Below are 22500 nucleotides of genomic sequence, written 5' to 3'. Positions count from 1 at the left end.
GCCCATAAAATTGACAAAGACTCCAGCCACCCAAGTCATAGACTGTTCTCTCTGCTACTGCACGGCAAGCGGTACCGGAGCGCCAAGTCTAGGTCCAGAAGGCTTTTTAACAGCTTCTACCCCCCAAGTCATAAAACTCATGAACAACTAACCAAATGGCCACCCGGACTATTTACATTGACACCCTCCCTTCCCCTTTGTTTTTACACTGCTGCTACTTGCTGTTAATTATCTACATGTACAAATGACCTCCACTAACCTGTACCCCTGCACATTGACTTGGTACCCCCTGTATATAGTCTCATTACTAACCTGTACCCCCTGTATATAGTCTCATTACTAACCTGTACCCCTGCACATTGACTTGGTACCCCTGTATATAGTCTCATTACTAACCTGTACCCCTGCACATTGACTTGGTACCCCCTGTATATAGTCTCATTACTAACCTGTACCCCTGCACATTGACTCGGTACCGGCTCTCCCTGTATATAGTCTCATTACTAACCTGTACCCCTGCACATTGACTTGGTACCCCTGTATATAGTCTCATTACTAACCTGTACCCCTGCACATTGACTTGGTACCCCCTGTATATAGTCTCATTACTAACCTGTACCCCCTGTATATAGTCTCATTACTAACCTGTACCCCTGCACATTGACTTGGTACCCCTGTATATAGTCTCATTACTAACCTGTACCCCTGCACATTGACTTGGTATCCCCTGTATATAGTCTCATTACTAACCTGTACCCCTGCACATTGACTTGGTACCCCCTGTATATAGCCTCGTTATTCTTATTTTATTGTGTTCATGCAGATTTCAGTTTTTTTTATTTATTACTTAAACATCTTTAGGGGTGCCAATAATTTTGAAACATCTTTTGAAAAAAAAAGATTACTTCTTAAACAAAATATTTTTCTCTGAACAATTGTATTATTATAGAAATATATACACTATACTGAATATACAAAAGTATGTGGACACCCCTTCAAATTAGGAGGCAGTTCCATGGTTCTGTAAAACGCCTGCAGTGTATGGCGAAACAGCACAGAGACACAGCACAGAGACACAGCACAGAGACACAGCACAGAGACACAGCACAGGGGCACAGCACAGAGACACAGCACAGAGACACAGCACAGAGACACAGCACAGAGAAACAGCACAGAGACACAGCACAGAGACACAGCACAGAGACACAGCACGGAGAAACAGCACAGACACAGCACAGAGAAACAGCACAGAGAAACAGCACAGAGACACAGCACAGAGACACAGCACAGAGACACAGCACAGAGAAACAGCACAGAGACACAGCACAGGGACACAGCACAGAGACACAGCACAGGGACACAGCACAGGGACACAGCACTGAGACACAGCACAGAGAAACAGCACAGGGACACAGCACAGAGACACAGCACAGAGACACAGCACAGAGACACAGCACAGAGACACAGCACAGGGGCACAGCACAGAGACACAGCACAGAGACACAGCACAGAGACACAGCACAGAGAAACAGCACAGAGACACAGCACAGAGACACAGCACAGAGACACAGCACGGAGAAACAGCACAGACACAGCACAGAGAAACAGCACAGAGAAACAGCACAGAGACACAGCACAGAGAAACAGCACAGAGACACAGCACAGAGACACAGCACAGAGACACAGCACAGGGACACAGCACAGAGACACAGCACAGAGAAACAGCACAGAGACACAGCACAGAGACACAGCACAGAGACACAGCACAGGGACACAGCACAGAGACACAGCACTGAGACACAGCACAGAGAAACAGCACAGGGACACAGCACAGATACACAGCACAGAGACACAGCACAGGGGCACAGCACAGAGACACAGCACAGAGACACAGCACAGAAACACAGCACAGAGACACAGCACAGAGAAACAGCACAGGGACACAGCACAGAGACACAGCACATAGACACAGCACAGGGACACATTACAGAGACACAGCACTGAGACACAGCACAGAGAAACAGCACAGGGACACAGCACAGAGACACAACACAGAGACACAGCACAGGGGCACAGCACAGAGATACAGCACCCAGACACAGTACAGAGACACAGCACAGAGACACAGCACAGGGACACAGCACAGAGACACAGCACATGGACACAGCACAGGGACACAGCACAGAGACACAGCACAGGGACACAGCACAGAGACACAGCACAGACAGCACAGAGACAGCACAGAGACACAACACAGAGACACAACACAGAGACACAGCAAAGAGACACAGCACAGACACAACACAGAGACACAGCACAGAGACACAACACAGAGACACAGCACAGCGATAGCACAGAGACACAGCACAGGGACACAGCACAGGGACACAGCACAGAGACACAGCAAAGAGACACAGCACAGACACAACACAGAGACACAGCACAGACACAGCACAGAGACACAGCACAGGGACACAGCACAGGGACACAGCACAGAGACACAGCAAAGAGACACAGCACAGACACAACACAGAGACACAACACAAAGACACAGCACAGAGACACAGCACAGGGACACAGCACAGGGACACAGCACAGGGACACAGCACAGAGAGGCAGTTCCATGGTTCTGTGAAATGGGCCAACGTCTGCAGTGTATGGCGAAACAGCACATAACAGTGGTTTTAAATGGTGTATTGTTAGAATGTAATGTACTACATAGGGAATAGGGTGTCACTGAATCCTGGTCAATAGTAGTGCACTACAGCCCTATAGGTCCTGGTCAAAAGTAGTGCACTACAGCCCTATAGGTCCTGGTTAAAAGTAGTGCACTACATAGGGGATAGGGTGTCATTTGGAACACACATGTACATGTTTTGTAAGTGGTTGTTTATGAAGTTTAGTGAAACGGCGTAGAGAGGGAGCAGAATGGTGGCGGTACGCTGTGGAGACCCAATAGTTGAATGCTGTAGACTCCAAAGGCTGGTGCCAATGGGTGGGCTGCAGCTTGTTCACAGCTATTTCTGTTGATCCATTAATTATTCAGATTGAGAAACAGAGGGAGAAGGAGGAGGAGGAAAAAGTGAGAGACGGAGAGACGGAGAGAGAGAGATGGGGGAGAAGGGAAGGAGAGCCAGAGAGAGAGAATGCTATTTGGTCCTAAACAGAGAGTACACCTGTCTACTGTGACTGACCCAAACTTAAGGAAATCTTTGACTATGTACAGACTCAGTGAGCATAGCCTTGCTATTGAGAAAGGCCGCCGTAGACAGACCTGGCTCTCAAGAGAAGACAGGCTATGTGCTCACTGCCCACAAAATGAGGTGGAAACTGAGCTGCACTTCCTAACCTCCTGCCCAATGTATGACCATATTAGAGACACATATTTCCCTCAGATTACACAGATCCACAAAGAATTTGAAAACAATTTTGATAAACTCCCATATCTACTGGGGGAAATTCCACAGTGTGCCATCACAGCAGCAAGATCTGTGACCTGTTGCCACAAGAAAAGGGCAACCAGTGAAGAACAAACACCATTGTAAATACAACCCATATTATGCTTATTTATTTTCCCTTGTGTTCTTTTAACCATTTGTACATTGTTACAACACTGTATATATATATATATATATGTATAATATGACATTTGTAATGTCTTTATTTTTTTGAAATTTCTGTATGTGAAATGTTTACTGTTAATTTTTATTGTTTATTTCACTTTTGTATATTATCTCCCTCACTTGCTTTGGCAATGTTAACACATGTTTCCCATGCCAATAAAGCCCCTTGAATTGAATTGAATTGGTGGAGAGATGGTGGAGAGAGATGGTGTAGAGAGATGGTGGAGAGAGAGATGGAGAGAGAGATGGAGAGAGAGATGGTGGAGAGAGAGATGGAGAGAGAGATGGTGGAGAGAGATGGAGAGAGAGATGGTGGAGAGAGAGATGGGCGAGAGAGAGATGGAGAGAGAGATGGAGAGAGAGATGGTGGAGAGAGAGATGGTGGAGAGAGATGGTGGAGAGAGAGATGGAGAGAGAGATGGTGGAGGGAGAGATGGTGGAGAGAGAGATGGAGAGCGAGATGGTGGAGAGAGAGATGGGGGAGAGAGAGAAGGAATGCGAGAGATAGGGCAGAAGGGAAGGAGCGAGACAGAAAGTCAGAAATAGAGAGGAAGGGAAACCTATCTCCACTGATAACGCATCAATAAAACATGAATCTCCCAACACCGGGTGCTTGGCTGGCTCCCAGTCAGACGACATTTAGAGCCAGACATAAACGGTACAGAGGATAAAGAATAACCGAGATGAAATGTCTCGAGAACCTCTCCTGTGATTCAAGACTGCTCCATTCTCAGAAGTTGGAGGACAAATAGGTAATAGAGAGGGGTTCTATTGTACTATTTTGGGGCACCCCAAGAGTCAGTGCTGGGTACATTTTAGTCCCCGTTCAGGGAAGGAAGGACTTTAAGAACAACTGAATTCCAATAAAATAAAAGCTAATTCAACTATTCAGATGATGATCATTGTTGTTCATTTTAGAAAGAAAGTCCATTTATTTTTTACAACATCCATAGCTGTTGATTTTACATAATGAAGCTCCATTTTCTCTTGACAAACTAATTCCAGAATGGCTGTGTAACGTGAACAACGCCTCCTCATCGGCATTCATCTCTTCATTTCTATTCCAGTTGAACTGTGATTGATTCTGCCATTTGAGATTCTAAGTGATTCTGTGTGATTACTTTTTAAATACTCCTGGTGGCATTTTCAATCAATACAAAACCATTTTTTTCCAAGGGAGACCTGGGGCCCTACGTATCAAGCATCTCAGAGGAGGAGTGCTGATCTAGGATCAGGTTCTCCCCTGTCCATGTGATCTAAAGGACCAGTATTCAGTCATAGTGCTGATCTAGGATCAGGGCCTACCTGTCCATGTGATCTAAAAGGACCAGTATTCAGTCATAGTGCTGATCTAGGATCAGGTCCCCCTGTCCATGTAATCTAATAGGACCAGTATTCAGTCGGAGTGCTGATCTAGGATCAGGTTCTCCCCTGTCCATGTAATCTAATAGGACCAGTATTCAGTCGGAGTGCTGATCTAGGATCAGGTTCTCCCCTGTCCATGTAATCTAAAGGACCAGTATTCAGTCGGAGTGCTGATCTAGGATCAGGTTCTCCCCTGTCCATGTAATCTAATAGGACCAGTATTCAGTCGGAGTGCTGATCTAGGATCAGGTTCTCCCCTGTCCATGTAATCTAAAGGACCAGTATTCAGTCGGAGTGCTGATCTAGGATCAGGTTCTCCCCTGTCCATGTAATCTAAAGGACCAGTATTCAGTCGGAGTGCTGATCTAGGATCAGGTTCTCCCCTGTCCATGTAATCTAAAGGACCAGTATTCAGTCGGAGTGCTGATCTAGGATCAGGTTCTCCCCTGTCCATGTAATCTAATAGGACTAGTATTCAGTCATAGTGCTGATCTAGGATCAGGACCTACCTGTCCATGTGATCTAAAGGACCAGTATTCAGTCATAGTGCTGATCTAGGATCAGGGCCTACCTGTCCATGTGATCTAAAGGACCAGTATTCAGTCATAGTGCTGATCTAGGATCAGGTTCTCCATGACCATGTAATCTTATTCATTGTGATCTAAAAGTCAGAACTGATCCTAAATCAGCACACTGAGACCTTTGATGCATACGGCGTAAGAAAACCCCTGTAAAACCTTTTGAAGGGCTACACAGGTGGGTAGAAGCACAGAACACCGGTTGAGACGACGGAAGACGAGCATCAGAAATGCTGAAGGTAACAACACCGATACTAAGGTGTTGATCAGGTGTTGATAACAGTGTGAAACACACAATGGAGTTTTTCCTAGCCACCGTGCTTCTACACCTGCATTGCTTGCTGTGTGGGGTTTTAGGCTGGATTCCTGTAAAGCACTTTGTGACATCAGCTGATGTAAGAAGGGCTTTATAAATAAATGTGATATGATTTGGTAACCTGGAGCGACAGGTCTCTAACGTGGTTTCCAGCAGGACAGTAGCAGCCGCGACATTCTAAGTTCATTATAGGAGGAGGGGTCAGACCAAGGATCGTTTAGCTGTTTGATTTTGAACAACAGATTGAAACGTGTCTTGTGAGGCCTGTGGGCAACCAACATGTTCCTGTTCATGAGAGTCTCACCTTTACACAGAGGGGTCATATTAGTATGTAACCCAAACGGTTCGGACGCGACAGACAGAAGTTGGCAGAACCAACTTCAGATGAGTCTCCTGACACTTGTGGAGGTCGTAGAGAAAAAAAGAGACCACCGTCGGGTTTGTGAGTCTCATCTTACCATCAACTGTTTGGATACTACAGACGATTTTGTGAGACGACCGATTTTCGGGTCTCTCATGGTCTGACAAACACGGCTCTCGCTCTGTCACCTTTCACCCCAGATGAGGAAGAGCCACTGGGGCGGATGCAGTGGATTGAGACGTATCCAATAGGCAGATGCAGTGCATTGAGACGTATCCAATAGGCAGATGCAGTGGATTGAGACGTATCCAATAGGCAGATGCAGTGGATTGAGACGTATCCAATAGGCAGATGCAGTGCATTGAGACGTATCCAATAGGCAGATGCAGTGGATTGAGACGTATCCAATAGGCAGATGCAGTGCATTGAGACATATCCAATAGGCAGATGCAGTGGATTGAGACATATCCAATAGGCAGATGCAGTGCATTGAGACATATCCAATAGGCAGATGCAGTGCATTGAGACGTATCCAATAGGCAGATGCAGTGCATTGAGACATATCCAATAGGCAGATGCAGTGCATTGAGACGTATCCAATAGGCAGATGCAGTGGATTGAGACATATCCAATAGGCAGATGCAGTGCATTGAGACGTATCCAATAGGCAGATGCAGTGCATTGAGACGTATCCAATAGGCAGATGCAGTGGATTGAGACGTATCCAATAGGCAGATGCAGTGGATTGAGACGTATCCAATAGGCAGATGCAGTGGATTGAGACGTATCCAATAGGCAGATGCAGTGCATTGAGACGTATCCAATAGGCAGATGCAGTGGATTGAGACGTATCCAATAGGCAGATGCAGTGCATTGAGACATATCCAATAGGCAGATGCAGTGCATTGAGACATATCCAATAGGCAGATGCAGTGCATTGAGACGTACCCAATAGGCAGATGCAGTGGATTGAGACGTATCCAATAGGCAGATGCAGTGCATTGAGACGTATCCAATAGGCAGATGCAGTGCATTGAGACGTATCCAATAGGCAGATGCAGTGGATTGAGACGTATCCAATAGGCAGATGCAGTGGATTGAGACGTATCCAATAGGCAGATGCAGTGGATTGAGACATATCCAATAGGCAGATGCAGTGCATTGAGACGTATCCAATAGGCAGATGCAGTGCATTGAGACATATCCAATAGGCAGATGCAGTGGATTGAGACGTATCCAATAGGCAGATGCAGTGCATTGAGACGTATCCAATAGGCAGATGCAGTGCATTGAGATGTATCCAATAGGCAGATGCAGTGCATTGAGACGTATCCAATAGGCAGATGCAGTGCATTGAGACGTATCCAATAGGCAGATGCAGTGCATTGAGACGTATCCAATAGGCAGATGCAGTGCATTGAGACGTATCCAATAGGCAGATGCAGTGCATTGAGACGTATCCAATAGGCAGATGCAGTGCATTGAGACGTATCCAATAGGCAGATGCAGTGCATTGAGACGTATCCAATAGGCAGATGCAGTGCATTGAGACGTATCCAATAGGCAGATGCAGTGGATTGAGACGTATCCAATAGGCAGATGCAGTGCATTGAGACGTATCCAATAGGCAGATGCAGTGCATTGAGACGTATCCAATAGGCAGATGCAGTGCATTGAGACGTATCCAATAGGCAGATGCAGTGGATTGAGACGTATCCAATAGGCAGATGCAGTGGATTGAGACGTATCCAATAGGCAGATGCAGTGGATTGAGACGTATCCAATAGGCAGATGCAGTGCATTGAGATGTATCCAATAGGCAGATGCAGTGCATTGAGACGTATCCAATAGGCAGATGCAGTGGATTGAGACGTATCAAAAAAGGCAGATGCAGTGCATTGAGACGTATCCAATAGGCAGATGCAGTGCATTGAGACGTATCCAATAGGCAGATGCAGTGCATTGAGACGTATCCAATAGGCAGATGCAGTGGATTGAGACGTATCCAATAGGCAGATGCAGTGCATTGAGACGTATCCAATAGGCAGATGCAGTGCATTGAGACGTATCCAATAGGCAGATGCAGTGCATTGAGACGTATCCAATAGGCAGATGCAGTGCATTGAGACGTATCCAATAGGCAGATGCAGTGGATTGAGACGTATCCAATAGGCAGATGCAGTGCATTGAGACGTATCCAATAGGCAGATGCAGTGCATTGAGACGTATCCAATAGGCAGATGCAGTGCATTGAGACGTATCCAATAGGCAGATGCAGTGCATTGAGACGTATCCAATAGGCAGATGCAGTGCATTGAGACGTATCCAATAGGCAGATGCAGTGGATTGAGACGTATCCAATAGGCAGATGCAGTGCATTGAGACGTATCCAATAGGCAGATGCAGTGGATTGAGACATATCCAATAGGCAGATGCAGTGGATTGAGACGTATCCAATAGGCAGATGCAGTGCATTGAGACGTATCCAATAGGCAGATGCAGTGCATTGAGACGTATCCAATAGGCAGATGCAGTGGATTGAGACGTATCCAATAGGCAGATGCAGTGGATTGAGACGTATCCAATAGGCAGATTCAGTGGATTGAGACTTATCCAATAGGCAGATGCAGTGCATTGAGACGTATCCAATAGGCAGATGCAGTGGATTGAGACGTATCCAATAGGCAGATGCAGTGGATTGAGACGTATCCAATAGGCAGATTCAGTGGATTGAGACGTATCCAATAGGCAGATGCAGTGGATTGAGACGTATCCAATAGGCAGATTCAGTGGATTGAGACGTATCCAATAGGCAGATGCAGTGGATTGAGACGTATCCAATAGGCAGATTCAGTGCATTGAGACGTATCCAATAGGCAGATGCAGTGGATTGAGACGTATCCAATAGGCAGATGCAGTGCATTGAGACGTATCCAATAGGCAGATTCAGTGCATTGAGACGTATCCAATAGGCAGATGCAGTGCATTGAGACGTATCCAATAGGCAGATGCAGTGCATTGAGACGTATCCAATAGGCAGATGCAGTGCATTGAGACGTATCCAATAGGCAGATGCAGTGCATTGAGACGTATCCAATAGGCAGATTCAGTGGATTGAGACGTATCCAATAGGCAGATGCAGTGCATTGAGACGTATCCAATAGGCAGATGCAGTGCATTGAGACGTATCCAATAGGCAGATGCAGTGCATTGAGACGTATCCAATAGGCAGATGCAGTGCATTGAGACGTATCCAATAGGCAGATGCAGTGGATTGAGACGTATCCAATAGGCAGATGCAGTGGATTGAGACATATCCAATAGGCAGATGCAGTGCATTGAGACGTATCCAATAGGCAGATGCAGTGGATTGAGACATATCCAATAGGCAGATGCAGTGCATTGAGACATATCCAATAGGCAGATTCAGTGTATTGAGACATATCCAATAGGCAGATTCAGTGTATTGAGACATATCCAATAGGCAGATTCAGTGCATTGAGACATATCCAATAGGCAGATTCAGTGGATTGAGACGTATCCAATAGGCAGATGCAGTGGATTGAGACGTATCCAATAGGCAGATGCAGTGCATTGAGACGTATCCAATAGGCAGATGCAGTGGATTGAGACGTATCCAATAGGCAGATGCAGTGCATTGAGACGTATCCAATAGGCAGATGCAGTGCATTGAGACATATCCAATAGGCAGATGCAGTGCATTGAGACGTATCCAATAGGCAGATGCAGTGCATTGAGACATATCCAATAGGCAGATGCAGTGCATTGAGACGTATCCAATAGGCAGATGCAGTGCATTGAGACGTATCCAATAGGCAGATTCAGTGCATTGAGACGTATCCAATAGGCAGATGCAGTGCATTGAGACGTATCCAATAGGCAGATGCAGTGGATTGAGACGTATCCAATAGGCAGATTCAGTGGATTGAGACGTATCCAATAGGCAGATGCAGTGGATTGAGACGTATCCAATAGGCAGATGCAGTGCATTGAGACGTATCCAATAGGCAGATGCAGTGGATTGAGACATATCCAATAGGCAGATGCAGTGGATTGAGACGTATCCAATAGGCAGATGCAGTGCATTGAGACGTATCCAATAGGCAGATGCAGTGGATTGAGACGTATCCAATAGGCAGATGCAGTGCATTGAGACGTATCCAATAGGCAGATGCAGTGGATTGAGACATATCCAATAGGCAGATGCAGTGGATTGAGACGTATCCAATAGGCAGATGCAGTGGATTGAGACGTATCCAATAGGCAGATGCAGTGCATTGAGACGTATCCAATAGGCAGATGCAGTGCATTGAGACGTATCCAATAGGCAGATGCAGTGCATTGAGACGTATCCAATAGGCAGATGCAGTGGATTGAGACATATCCAATAGGCAGATGCAGTGCATTGAGACGTATCCAATAGGCAGATGCAGTGGATTGAGACGTATCCAATAGGCAGATGCAGTGGATTGAGACGTATCCAATAGGCAGATGCAGTGCATTGAGACGTATCCAATAGGCAGATGCAGTGGATTGAGACGTATCCAATAGGCAGATGCAGTGCATTGAGACGTATCCAATAGGCAGATGCAGTGCATTGAGACGTATCCAATAGGCAGATGCAGTGCATTGAGACGTATCCAATAGGCAGATGCAGTGCATTGAGACGTATCCAATAGGCAGATGCAGTGCATTGAGACGTATCCAATAGGCAGATGCAGTGGATTGAGACGTATCCAATAGGCAGATGCAGTGGATTGAGACGTATCCAATGCAACAATATTATTCTATTTCTATCTTAAACTGACAGATTATTGGGGGGATTTTTGTATTATGCTAATTCAATTGATGTGGGGCATTGACCTTAAGGGGTTTTGGACTATATTTGCAGTGACCAGAAGTCCCCACAAGAATAGTAAACAAAAAACATTTGACCAACTGGGGACATTTTGTTAATCCCCACAAGGAAAAATTGTATTTCTAGGGGGTTTAGGAATTAGGGTTAAGGTTATTTTTTTTAACCTTTATTTAACTAGGCAAGTCAGTTAAGAACAATTAAGAACAAATTCTTATTTTCAATGACAGCCTAGGAACAGTGGGTTAACTGCTTGTTCAGGTGCAGAATGACAGATGTGTACCTTGTCAGCTCAGGGGTTTGAATTTGCAACCTTCCGGTTACTAGTCCAACACTCTAACCACTAGACTACCCTGCAGCCCCAGGTTAGGTTTTGGGGTTAGGGTTAAGGTTAAGGCTACCCCTGAGGGGCGCAGCGGTCTAAGGCACCTCATCTCAGTGCAAGATCCACCACTACAGTTCGAATCCAGACTGTATCACATCCGGCTGTGATTGGGAGTCCCATGCGCACAATTAGCCCAGCATCGTCTGGGTTAGGGGAGGGTTTGGCCGGGGGGGTAGGCCGTCATTGTAAATAAGAATTTGTTCTTAACTGACTTCATTAGTTTAAAAAAAGGTTAAACACAAGGTTAGTTAGACAAGATTGTGTGAAACAAACACACACATACAGTCCTATAACCAGTTTGTAGTCCTATAACCAGCTTGTAGTCCTATAACCAGTCTGTTCACACAACCTTTATGAATTCCGAAGAATCAGTCTGTTCACACGATCTTTATGAACTATGAAGCCTTATGTGCTTCATGCTCTTTTTCCGATTACAGAAATGCTAAAAGATTCACAGAAATAACAAAACGTAGATGGAACAAAATGAATCAGATATCCTAAGCCTGTGTTCACCACAGACCTTCTATTCAGCGTTTATCCAAAAACTCCACTAATTTCCCCATAGGCTTTGACCAACGAGCCATGGCGGAGTTAGTGCCTGCAAAAAGACTCCATGACTATTGATCTCTATAATCGCAGTTGCGTAGTGGCATAAAGTTGAGCAGAGGCACTTATAGAATTCCCACATATGGGGATTTGTTGTTGTTGCAGGAACTGGAAAATGCCTTGCCTTTAATTAGCACATTTCATGAACCGGGGACAGACACAATGGGATAGTATAACAGGGTAGAGTTCTGGGTTGTGACAGTATAACTGGGTAGAGGCCTGGGTTGTGACAGTATAACAGGGTAGAGTTCTGGGTTCTGACAGTATAACAGGGTAGAGTTCTGGGTTGTGATACTATGACAGGGTAGAGTTCTGGGTTGTGACAGTATAACAGGGTAGCGTTCTGGGTTGTGACAGTATAACAGGGTAGAGTTCTGGGTTGTGACAGTATAACAGGGTAGAGTTCTGGGTTGTGACAGTATAACAGGGTAGAGTTCTGGGTTGTGACAGTATAACAGGGTAGAGTTCTGGGTTGTGATACTATGACAGGGTAGAGTTCTGGGTTGTGACAGTATAACAGGGTAGCGTTCTGGGTTGTGACAGTATAACAGGGTAGAGTTCTGGGTTGTGATACTATGACAGGGTAGAGTTCTGGGTTGTGACAGTATAACAGGGTAGAGTTCTGGGTTTTAATAGACTGATTGCAGTAATAGAGCTAGTGATCAGTGTTCTGAGACTAAGTCCGTTTTGCTACTGTATGATGCTCAATAGTTGTCCCAGACTGACAGCCTGTGGAGGCTGGGAGAGTCCATGTCAGGCCATCAGTAAAGGCTTTATTGTTGTTATTCTGTTCAGCAGATGGAAGAGGCTGTTGATAATTTTGGCATTTGGATGTGTGTCATTGCTTTTCTCCTTTCACTATTGTTTCATCTCAGTTTCATCTTTCTCTCTCCTCCTCTCGGTCTCTCTTTCTTTCTATTTATCTCCCTCTCCCTCCCTCGCTTCCGCCTGGACAGATCTGTTCCAGAGACACTGGGTTGTAGAGTAATAACAGATAGAATAGTGATGGAATCATTGTACTGAGACTAAGTCCTTTCTGCTATGATGCTCAGGAGTTCTCAGGCCTGTCTGAACAGACTCCCAAGTTCAGAACATTGAGGAACGTTGATTACATAGACAACTATGGGAATGGTGACACACTGGCACAGGGAATGGTGACACACTGACACAGGGAATGGTAACACACTGACACAGGGAATGGTAACACACTGACACAGGGAATGGTAACACACTGACACAGGGAATGGTAACACACTGACACAGGGAATGGTGACACACTGACACAGGGAATGGTAACACACTGACACAGGGAATGGTAACACACTGACACAGGGAATGGTGACACACTGACACAGGGAATGGTGACACACTGACACAGGGAATGGTAACACACTGACACAGGGAATGGTAACACACTGACACAGGGAATGGTGACACACTGACACAGGGTATGGTGACACACTGACACAGGGAATGGTGACACACTGACACAGGAGCTGGATGGGGAGTTTACAACTCATAACTATGATGTCACAGACAGCAAATCAGACACAACGAGGTCAAGCTTATCAGACCTCCACAACCCAACTCTGAATTAACTCCCCTCCCCTCCCCCGCACACCACACACCACACACACACACACACACACACACACACACACACACACACACACACACACACACACACACACACACACACACACACACACACACACACAGATGGGTTCTTAATGACTGTGTCTTTTTCTAAACATCAGGCTGAGTCTGCAGGTGTTATGAATAGGAGTCTACCATTATTCCACAACTTTCATAACTTTCAACTTTTAAATGTCAGCAGTGGGTTAAATGAAGTGGTATTTGAAAAGAATGGAAAAAACATTAAGAGAAGCTATTTCCCTCAAACAGTCAATACACACAGCAGGGGTGTAATTGGACTTAGAAGCCTATAGGGTGTGTGTGTTTGTGTGTGTTTGTGTGTTTGTTCTCTTCTCACCTCTCTCCACTGCTTGGTCTCCACTCCTTGGGTATAGAGCACACACACTGCGAGAGAGAGAAAGGGAGGGAGAGAGAGAGAGAGGGAGAGACAGCGAGAGAGAGAGGGAGAGAGAGACCGGGAGAGAGAGAGTGAGAGGGCGAGGGAGAAAGAGAGAGAGAGAGGGAGAAGGAAAGAGAGAGAGAGAGAGAGAGAGAGAGAGAGAGAGACAGCGAGAGAGAGAAGGAAAGAGAGAGAGAGAGAGAAAGAGAGAGAGAGAGAGAGAGAGACAGAGAGGGCAGAAATACAATCAGAGAAAGACAGATAGATATTGATGCTGGCAGATTCAAGACAGCAGATCAATATAAACATCAGACTGAGGCTAAAGGCAAAGCTAACAGCTACTCCTCAAATCAACTGTCACTCAAGAAGAATGAGCGAGGGAATGAGGAACCGATGGACAGACAAACCGATGGATGGATGGACAGACGAAAGGACGGGCAGAAGGAGAGACGGACGGGCGGACAGATGGACGGGCAGATTGACGGACCGTTCGACAGACGAACAGACATAGGGAGGAAGGTAGAGAGGGAGGAAGGTAGAGAGGGAGGAAGGTAGAGAGGGAGGAAGCAGATGGAAAGTTGACTCACATGGGTCAGATTTGGAGAATGTGTCTTTATCTAGAAGATTCCTGAAAGAAAAAGGAAAGGGAAGCCTGTCAACATTAATTAACTTCATCACCTCATTGAAATACATCAGACACCAATTTCTCCATTTGTTCTGCGCTTAGTGTCAGTAATAACACGAGTCATTATTGTAACCACAGGTATTAATGGTGTTCAGAGTGGGTCCTGTGATCTATTAAGTTCCCCTTTGGAGGTCCAATTCCTGATACATACTATTTCAATGGCAATCAGAAAATTACAATTTACCACATAAAGTCATCAATGGTTGATGAACAATTGTTCAGTTTTCCTTGTCAGTTGCTTCATACGAGCACAACAACAGACTGATAACTGTGTAGATGTGTGTCTGATGGCGTGCAGCTTGGTGTGTGTTAGTGTGTGTGTGTCAGAACACAGAGACTATAATCAGATTTTTGGTTGGAGGTAGTATCAACAGAGCGAATTAAAGGGATCGGTAGCCACCACAATGGTATCCTGATTACTGTCGTATCCTGTCTACCTGTTCACCTGATTACTGTAGTATCCTGTCTACCTGTTCACCTGATTACTGTCGTATCCTGTCTACCTGTTCACCTGATTACTGTAGTATCCTGTCTACCTGTTCACCTGATTACTGTCGTATCCTGTCTACCTGTTCACCTGATTACTGTAGTATCCTGTCTACCTGTTCACCTGATTACTGTCGTATCCTGTCTACCTGTTCACCTGATTACTGTAGTATCCTGTCTACCTGTTCACCTGATTACTGTCGTATCCTGTCTACCTGTTCACCTGATTACTGTAGTATCCTGTCTACCTGTTCACCTGATTACTGTCGTATCCTGTCTACCTGTTCACCTGATTGCTGTCGTATCCTGTCTACCTGTTCACCTGATTGCTGTCGTATCCTGTCTACCTGTTCACCTGATTACTGTCGTATCCTGTCTACCTGTTCACCTGATTGCTGTCGTATCCTGTCTACCTGTTCACCTCGCTCTCCTTACAGCCAACCTGCAATTAGTCTACACCTCTGTCCAACCGGCAATTAGTCTACACCTCTGTCCAACCTGCAATTAGTCTACACCTCTGTTCAACCTGCAATTAGTCTACACCTCTGTCCAACCTGCAATTACTCTACACAACCTGCAATTACTCTACACAACCTGCAATTAGTCTACACCTCTGTCCAACCTGCCATTAGTCTACACCTCAGTCCAATGTTCCCTCAAAAAAATGTAGGCACTAAGCAAATTTCTGGACTGCTGAGCACAGACTTGAACATTGTGAAAATTCTGTGCAACTTCCGGCACGGGTTTACTGTGAACACTGAGCCTGTACCCGCCTTAAGTTACAGCTTTAACAGTGGGCAAGTAGGCTACTGTGGCTATTTGATCATAGTGTAGGCCTACCAGAGTGGCCTACCAGAGTGGCCTACCATCAAAAACAATGGATGAAATGCATCCCATAACATTTTAACATGTACATAGCTATAATTCAGCCTACAGCAGCAGCCAATGTGTGGTGTTCAATGCAGGCCTACATTCCATTAAACTTTGGATAAAAACATGCAGGGCTTGACATTAACCTGTTTATCTACTTAACCCACTGTTCCTAGGCCGTCAATGTAAATAAGAATTTGATCTTAACTGACTTGACCAGTTAAATTAAGGTTCAATTTACCTGACATGCTTTTCAAAGATATCGAGAAATGCTCACATTTTGTGCTCTTGTAGGAATCACTCCCACATTGCTGACTATAAATAATATATATCAAATAACTCACAAACTAGCAAAGGATATGAACAAATGTACACACATTACTACATGCACCTCTCGCTTTGATCTCAAAACAAAATATGTCCGCACGCACAGCTTAGAGGGAACATTGCCTCAGTCTCTCCTCAACCCAATCAGCCCTCGAGCCTGTCTCTCCTCAACCCAATCAGCCCTCGAGCCTGTCTCTCCTCAACCCAATCAGCCCTCGAGCCTGTCTCTCCTCAACCCAATCAGCCCTCGAGCCTGTCTCTCCTCAACCCAATCAGCCCTCGAGCCTGTCTCTCCTCAACCCAATCAGCCCTCGAGCCTGTCTCTCCTCAACCCAATCAGCCCTCGAGCCTGTCTCTCCTCAACCCAATCAGCCCTCGAGCCTGTCTCTCCTCAACCCAATCAGCCCTCGAGCCTGTCTCTCCTCAACCCAATCAGCCCTCGAGCCTGTCTCTCCTCAATGCAGATAGCCCGGTTAGCCAATGTGCGGGAGAACTGGTTGGTCGGCCCAATTGAGGTAGTATGTACATAAATGTATAGTTAAAGTGACTATGCATATAAGATAAACAGAGAGTAGTAGCAGTGTAAAAGAGGGTTTGGGGGGTGGCACAGAATGCAAATAGTCCGGGTAACCATTTGGTTACCTGTTCAGGAGTCTTATGGCTTGGGAGTAAGAACTGTTGAGAAACCTTTTAATCCTAGACTTGGCACTCCGGTACCGTCTATTACTGGGGTCTATGACTGGAGTGGCTGGGGTCTTTGACAATTTTTAGGGCCTTCCTCTGACACAGTTTCCACCTAATTTCTCAGTTTCCACCTCATTTTGTGGGCAGTGAGCACATAGCCTGTCTTCTCTTGAGAGCCATGTCTGCCTACAGCGGCCTTTCTCAATAGCAAGGCTCTGCTCACTGAGTCTGTACATAGTCAAAGTGTCACGACGTCCGTCGAAGTCGGGTCCTCTCCTTGTTCGGGCGGCGCTCGGCGTCGCCGGTCTTCTAGCCATCATCGATCCACTTTTCATTTTCCATGTGTTTTGTCTTGTTTTCCCTCACACCTGGTTTCAATTCCCTCAATTACTTGTTGTATATTTAACCCTCTGTTCCCCCCATGGCTTTGTGTGGGATTGTATATTGTAAGTGCATGTGCACGTTTTCTCTGGTTGGCGACAGGTTTTGTACCCATTTGTTTGTTGTTCTGGTTTCCGGTGGTTTTATGTATAAAACTGCTCCGTTGATTACCCAGTTTTGCTCTCCTGCGCCTGACTTCCCTGCCGCCAGTTTCACGCTCCCTAACACAACGCTTTCCTTAAGTTTGTGTCATTCACCATAGTGAAGCCGTAGGCTCAGGTTTTCTGGGTCTTTGGTGTTTTTGGTTGGATAGGTTTCTCAATTTCTTTCTTAGGCTTTTGCATTCTTCATCAAACCATTTGTCAATGTTGTTCATTTTCTTAGGTTGTCTGCTTGACATTTTGGGATTTGATAGTGAAACTGAGAGGTCAAATATACTGTTTAGGTTTTCTACTGCCAAGTTTACACCTTCACTGTTACAGTGGAACATTTTGTCCAGGAAGTTGTCTAAAAGGGAATGAATTTGTTGTTTCCTAATTGTTTTTGGTAGATTTCCACACCATTTTCCTTCCATCTATAGCATTTCTTAATATTATTCAGTTCCTTTGGCTTTATTACCTCATGATTGAGCATAGCTCTGTTCAAGAAGAGCGTGATTTGCTGTGATCTGATTGGATTGTCAGTGTGCTGACTGTGAACGCTCTAAGAGACTCTGGGTTGAGGTCAGTGATAAAGTAGTCTACAGTACTACTACCAGGAGATGAGCTATAGCTGTACCTACCATAGGAGTTCCCTCAGCCTACCAATGACTATCGACAGTGCCTTGCGAAAGTATTCGGCCCCCTTGAACTTTGCGACCTTTTGCCACATTTCAGGCTTCAAACATAAAGATATAAAACTGTATTTTTTTGTGAAGAATCAACAACAAGTGGGACACAATCATGAAGTGGAACGACATTTATTGGATATTTCAAACTTTTTTAACATATCAAAAACTGAAAATTTGGGCGTGCAAAATTATTCAGCCCCTTTACTTTCAGTGCAGCAAACTCTCTCCAGAAGTTCAGTGAGGATCTCTGAATGATCCAATGTTGACCTAAATGACTAATGATGATAAAGCTTGAGCAGTGCAGTTGTGGGACCTGGGTGTGTTCAGTGCTGGGGGCTGGGGAGGGGGGGGGGGGGTGACTATCCTCGTCTGCAGGACAGTTTGAAGAGTTGTGATCAGACTTTTTATTTTATTTTATTTCACCTTTATTTAACCAGGTCGGCTAGTTGACAACAAGTTCTCATTTGCAACCGCGACCTGGTCAAGATAAAGCATAGCAGTGTGAACAGACAACACAGAGTTACACATGGGGTAAACAATTAACAATTCAATAACACAGTAGAAAAAAAATAGTCTATATACATTGTGTGCAATAGGCATGAGGAGGTAGGCGAATAATTACAATTTTGCAGATTAACACTGGAGTGATAAATGATCAGATGGTCATGTACAGGTAGAGATATTGGTGTGCAAAAGAGCAGAAAAGTAAATAAATAAAAACAGTATGGGGATGAGGTAGGTAAAATTGGGTGGGCCGTTTACCGATAGACTATGTACAGCTGCAGCGATGGGTTAGCTGCTCAGATAGCAGATGTTTGAAGTTGGTGAGGGAGATAAAAGTCTCCAACTTCAGAGATTTTTGTAATTTGTTCCAGTCGCAGGCAGCAGAGAACTGGAACAAAAGGTGGCCAAATGAGGTGTTGGCTTTAGGGATGATCAGTGAGATACAACTGCTGGAGCGCGTGCTACGGGTGGGTGTTGTCATCGTGACCAGTGAACTGAGATAAGGCGGAGCTTTACCTAGCATGGACTTGTAGATGACCTGGAGCCAGTGGGTCTGGCGACGAACATGTAGCGAGGGCCAGCCGACTAGAGCATGCAGGTCGCAGTGGTGGGTGGTATAAGGTGCTTTAGTGACAAAACGGATGGCACTGTGATAAACTGCATCCAGTTTGCTGAGTAGAGTGTTGGAAGCTATTTTGTAGATGACATCGCCAAAGTCGAGGATCGGTAGGATAGTCAGTTTTACTAGGGTAAGTTTGGCGGCGTGAGTGAAGGAGGCTTTGTTGCGGAATAGAAAGCCGACTCTAGATTTGATTTTCGATTGGAGATGTTTGATATGAGTCTGTAAGGAGAGTTTACAGTCTAGCCAGACACCTAGGTACTTATAGATGTCCACATATTCAAGGTCGGAACCATCCAGGGTGGTGATGCTAGTCGGGCGTGCGGGTGCAGGCAGCGAACTGTTGAAAAGCATGCATTTGGTTTTACTAGCGTTTAAGAGCAGTTGGAGGCCACGGAAGGAGTGTTGTATGGCATTGAAGTTCGTTTGGAGGTTAGATAGCACAGTGTCCAAGGACGGGCCGGAAGTATACAGACTCACTCAGGATGTGGAAGTCGTCACAGAGAGAGAGATTTTTCCTGCTCTGCTCTCTCTTTGATCCTGTATAAGTCCTGCTGGAACTGTATGAGGCCCTGCACCATTATCGTCCCAGACTTGTACACTTTGACAGAGGTTGTTTACATTTCCTCAATGTCTAGTATTCTGAGTTTCCACCCTGGGCCAATACTCTCTGTCTTGTCAGTAGTGTGTTTTTATAGCACTGTGCTATGCCAGGGGATGGTCTGTGTGGAAAATTAGCAGTAACAGTCAGCAAATAGTTTCTCTGGATTGTCCTTGAGGAGCATGTTTTTGTACTTTATTCCTGGCAGTGTTATTTTTTGTATTGTAATGACCTCTGGACAGGGATAAGCCATTGGTGATTCAAAGGCCTCTGCATTTGGGGGGGGGGGGGGCTCTTAAACTCTCCTGCCATTGGTGGGTTGAAGTCTCTTCACACATCTGACTTCACACTTCAGTGCTAACTGAAGGTGACGCTAGGTCTGATCTGTCCCAGCACCTTGGTAGCTTAGAATACTTATTTACTTAGCTTGATTACCTAGAGATTGTTATCTTTTACTTTTGGGCTTTGGAAGTAGCTTCAGACTGAATATTACTCAGTCAGTTTTGTGTTGGATGGTATTTCCAGGTTCTTCTGTGTTTCTTCTGCAGGTTTTGGTTTGTTTTTTTCTTGATAGTCCATGGTATTAATAGTATAATAGTTAATTCAGGTAATTTTGTCCAAAATCCAGATTTTAAGGAAGGTGTCACGACTCCCGCCGAGGGTGGCTCCCCTGCCTGTTTGGGCGGTGCTACGCGGTCGTCGTCACCGGCCTAGTAGCCGTCACCGGCCTAGTAGCCTCCACCACCGGCCTAGTAGCCGCCACCGGCCTAGTAGCCTTCACCACCGGCCTAGTAGCCTCTACCACCGGCCTAGTAGCCTCCACCACCGGCCTAGTAGCCTCCACCACCGCCTAGTAGCCTCCACCACCGGCCTAGTAGCCGTCACCGGCCTAGTAGCCGCCACCGGCCTAGTAGCCTCCACCACCGGCCTAGTAGCCGTCACCGGCCTAGTAGCCTCCACCACCGGCCTAGTAGCCGCCACCGGCCTAGTAGCCGTCACCACCGTCCTAGTAGCCGCCACCGGCCTAGTAGCCTCCACCACCGGCCTAGTAGCCGTCACCGGCCTAGTAGCCGCCACCGGCCTAGTAGCCGTCACCGGCCTAGTAGCCGTCACCGGCCTAGTAGCCGTCACCGGCCTAGTAGCCGCCACCGGCCAAGTAGCCGCCACCGGCCTAGTAGCCTCCACCACCGGCCTAGTAGCCGCCACCGGCCTAGTAGCCGTCACCGGCCTAGCCTCCACCACCGGCCTAGTAGCCGTCACCGGCCTAGTAGCCTCCACCACCGGCCTAGTAGCCGTCACCGGCCTAGTAGCCGCCACCGGCCTAGTAGCCGCCACCGGCCTAGTAGCCGTCACCGGCCTAGTAGCCGTCACCGGAATTGTAGCTGTCACCGGCCTAGTAGCCTCCACCACCGGCCTAGTAGCCGTCACCGGCCTAGTAGCCGTCACCGGCCTAGTAGCCTCCACCGGCCTAGTAGCCGCCACCACCGGCCTAGTAGCCTCCACCACCGGCCTAGTAGCCGTCACCGGCCTAGTAGCCGCCACCGGCCTCGTAGCCGCCACCGGCCTAGTAGCCGTCACCGGCCTAGTAGCCGTCACCGGAATTGTAGCTGTCACCGGCCTAGTAGCCTCCACCACCGGCCTAGTAGCCGTCACCGGCCTAGTAGCCGTCACCGGCCTAGTAGCCGCCACCGGCCTAGTAGCCGTCACCGGCCTAGTAGCCGTCACCGGAATTGTAGCCGTCACCGGCCTAGTAGCCTCAACCACCGGCCTAGTAGCCGTCACCGGCCTAGTAGCCGTCACCGGCCTAGTAGCCTCCACCGGCCTAGTAGCCGCCACCGGCCTAGTAGCCTCCACCACCGGCCTAGTAGCCGTCACCGGCCTAGTAGCCGTCACCGGCCTAGTAGCCTCCACCACCGGCCTAGTAGCCTCCACCACCGGCCTAGTAGCCTCCACCGGCCTAGTAGCCGCCACCACCGGCCTAGTAGCCTCCACCACCGGCCTAGTAGCCTCCACCACCGGCCTAGTAGCCTCCACCACCGGCCTAGTAGCCGCCACCGGCCTAGTAGCCGCCACCGGCCTAGTAGCCTCCACCACCGGCCTAGTAGCCTCCACCACCGGCCTATTAGCCTCCACCACCGGCCTAGTAGCCTCCACCACCGGCCTAGTAGCCGCCACCGGCCTAGTAGCCTCCACCGGCCTAGTAGCCGTCACCGGCCTAGTAGCCTCCACCACCGGCCTAGTAGCCTCCACCACCGGCCTAGTAGCCGTCACCACCGGCCTAGTAGCCGTCACCGGCCTAGTAGCCGCCACCACCGGCCTAGTAGCCGCCACCACCGGCCTAGTAGCCGTCACCACCGGCCTAGTAGCCG

The 22500-nt window shown here is 47.0% G+C and overlaps 1 protein-coding gene across 1 annotated transcript in view; it reads right to left on the bottom strand.

Moving 5' to 3' along the window:
• Positions 1-22500, bottom strand: part of LOC110493280 (copine-5) — a 353683-nt gene that overhangs the window by 265954 nt on the left and 65229 nt on the right. Inside the window, exons 3-4 of the mRNA XM_036950811.2 lie at positions 14733-14773; positions 14104-14150 (exon numbers count right to left, since the gene is read on the bottom strand). Coding sequence (XP_036806706.1) covers positions 14104-14150; positions 14733-14773 — 88 coding nt within the window. The remainder of the gene's footprint in view (positions 1-14103; positions 14151-14732; positions 14774-22500) is intronic.

The sequence above is a fragment of the Oncorhynchus mykiss genome, chromosome 17 (assembly GCF_057628025.1).
Source record: "Oncorhynchus mykiss isolate SJ-2025 chromosome 17, ASM5762802v1, whole genome shotgun sequence".
In the NCBI taxonomy this organism is placed as follows: domain Eukaryota; kingdom Metazoa; phylum Chordata; class Actinopteri; order Salmoniformes; family Salmonidae; genus Oncorhynchus; species Oncorhynchus mykiss.
This window is presented reverse-complemented; position numbering and strand designations above follow the sequence as displayed.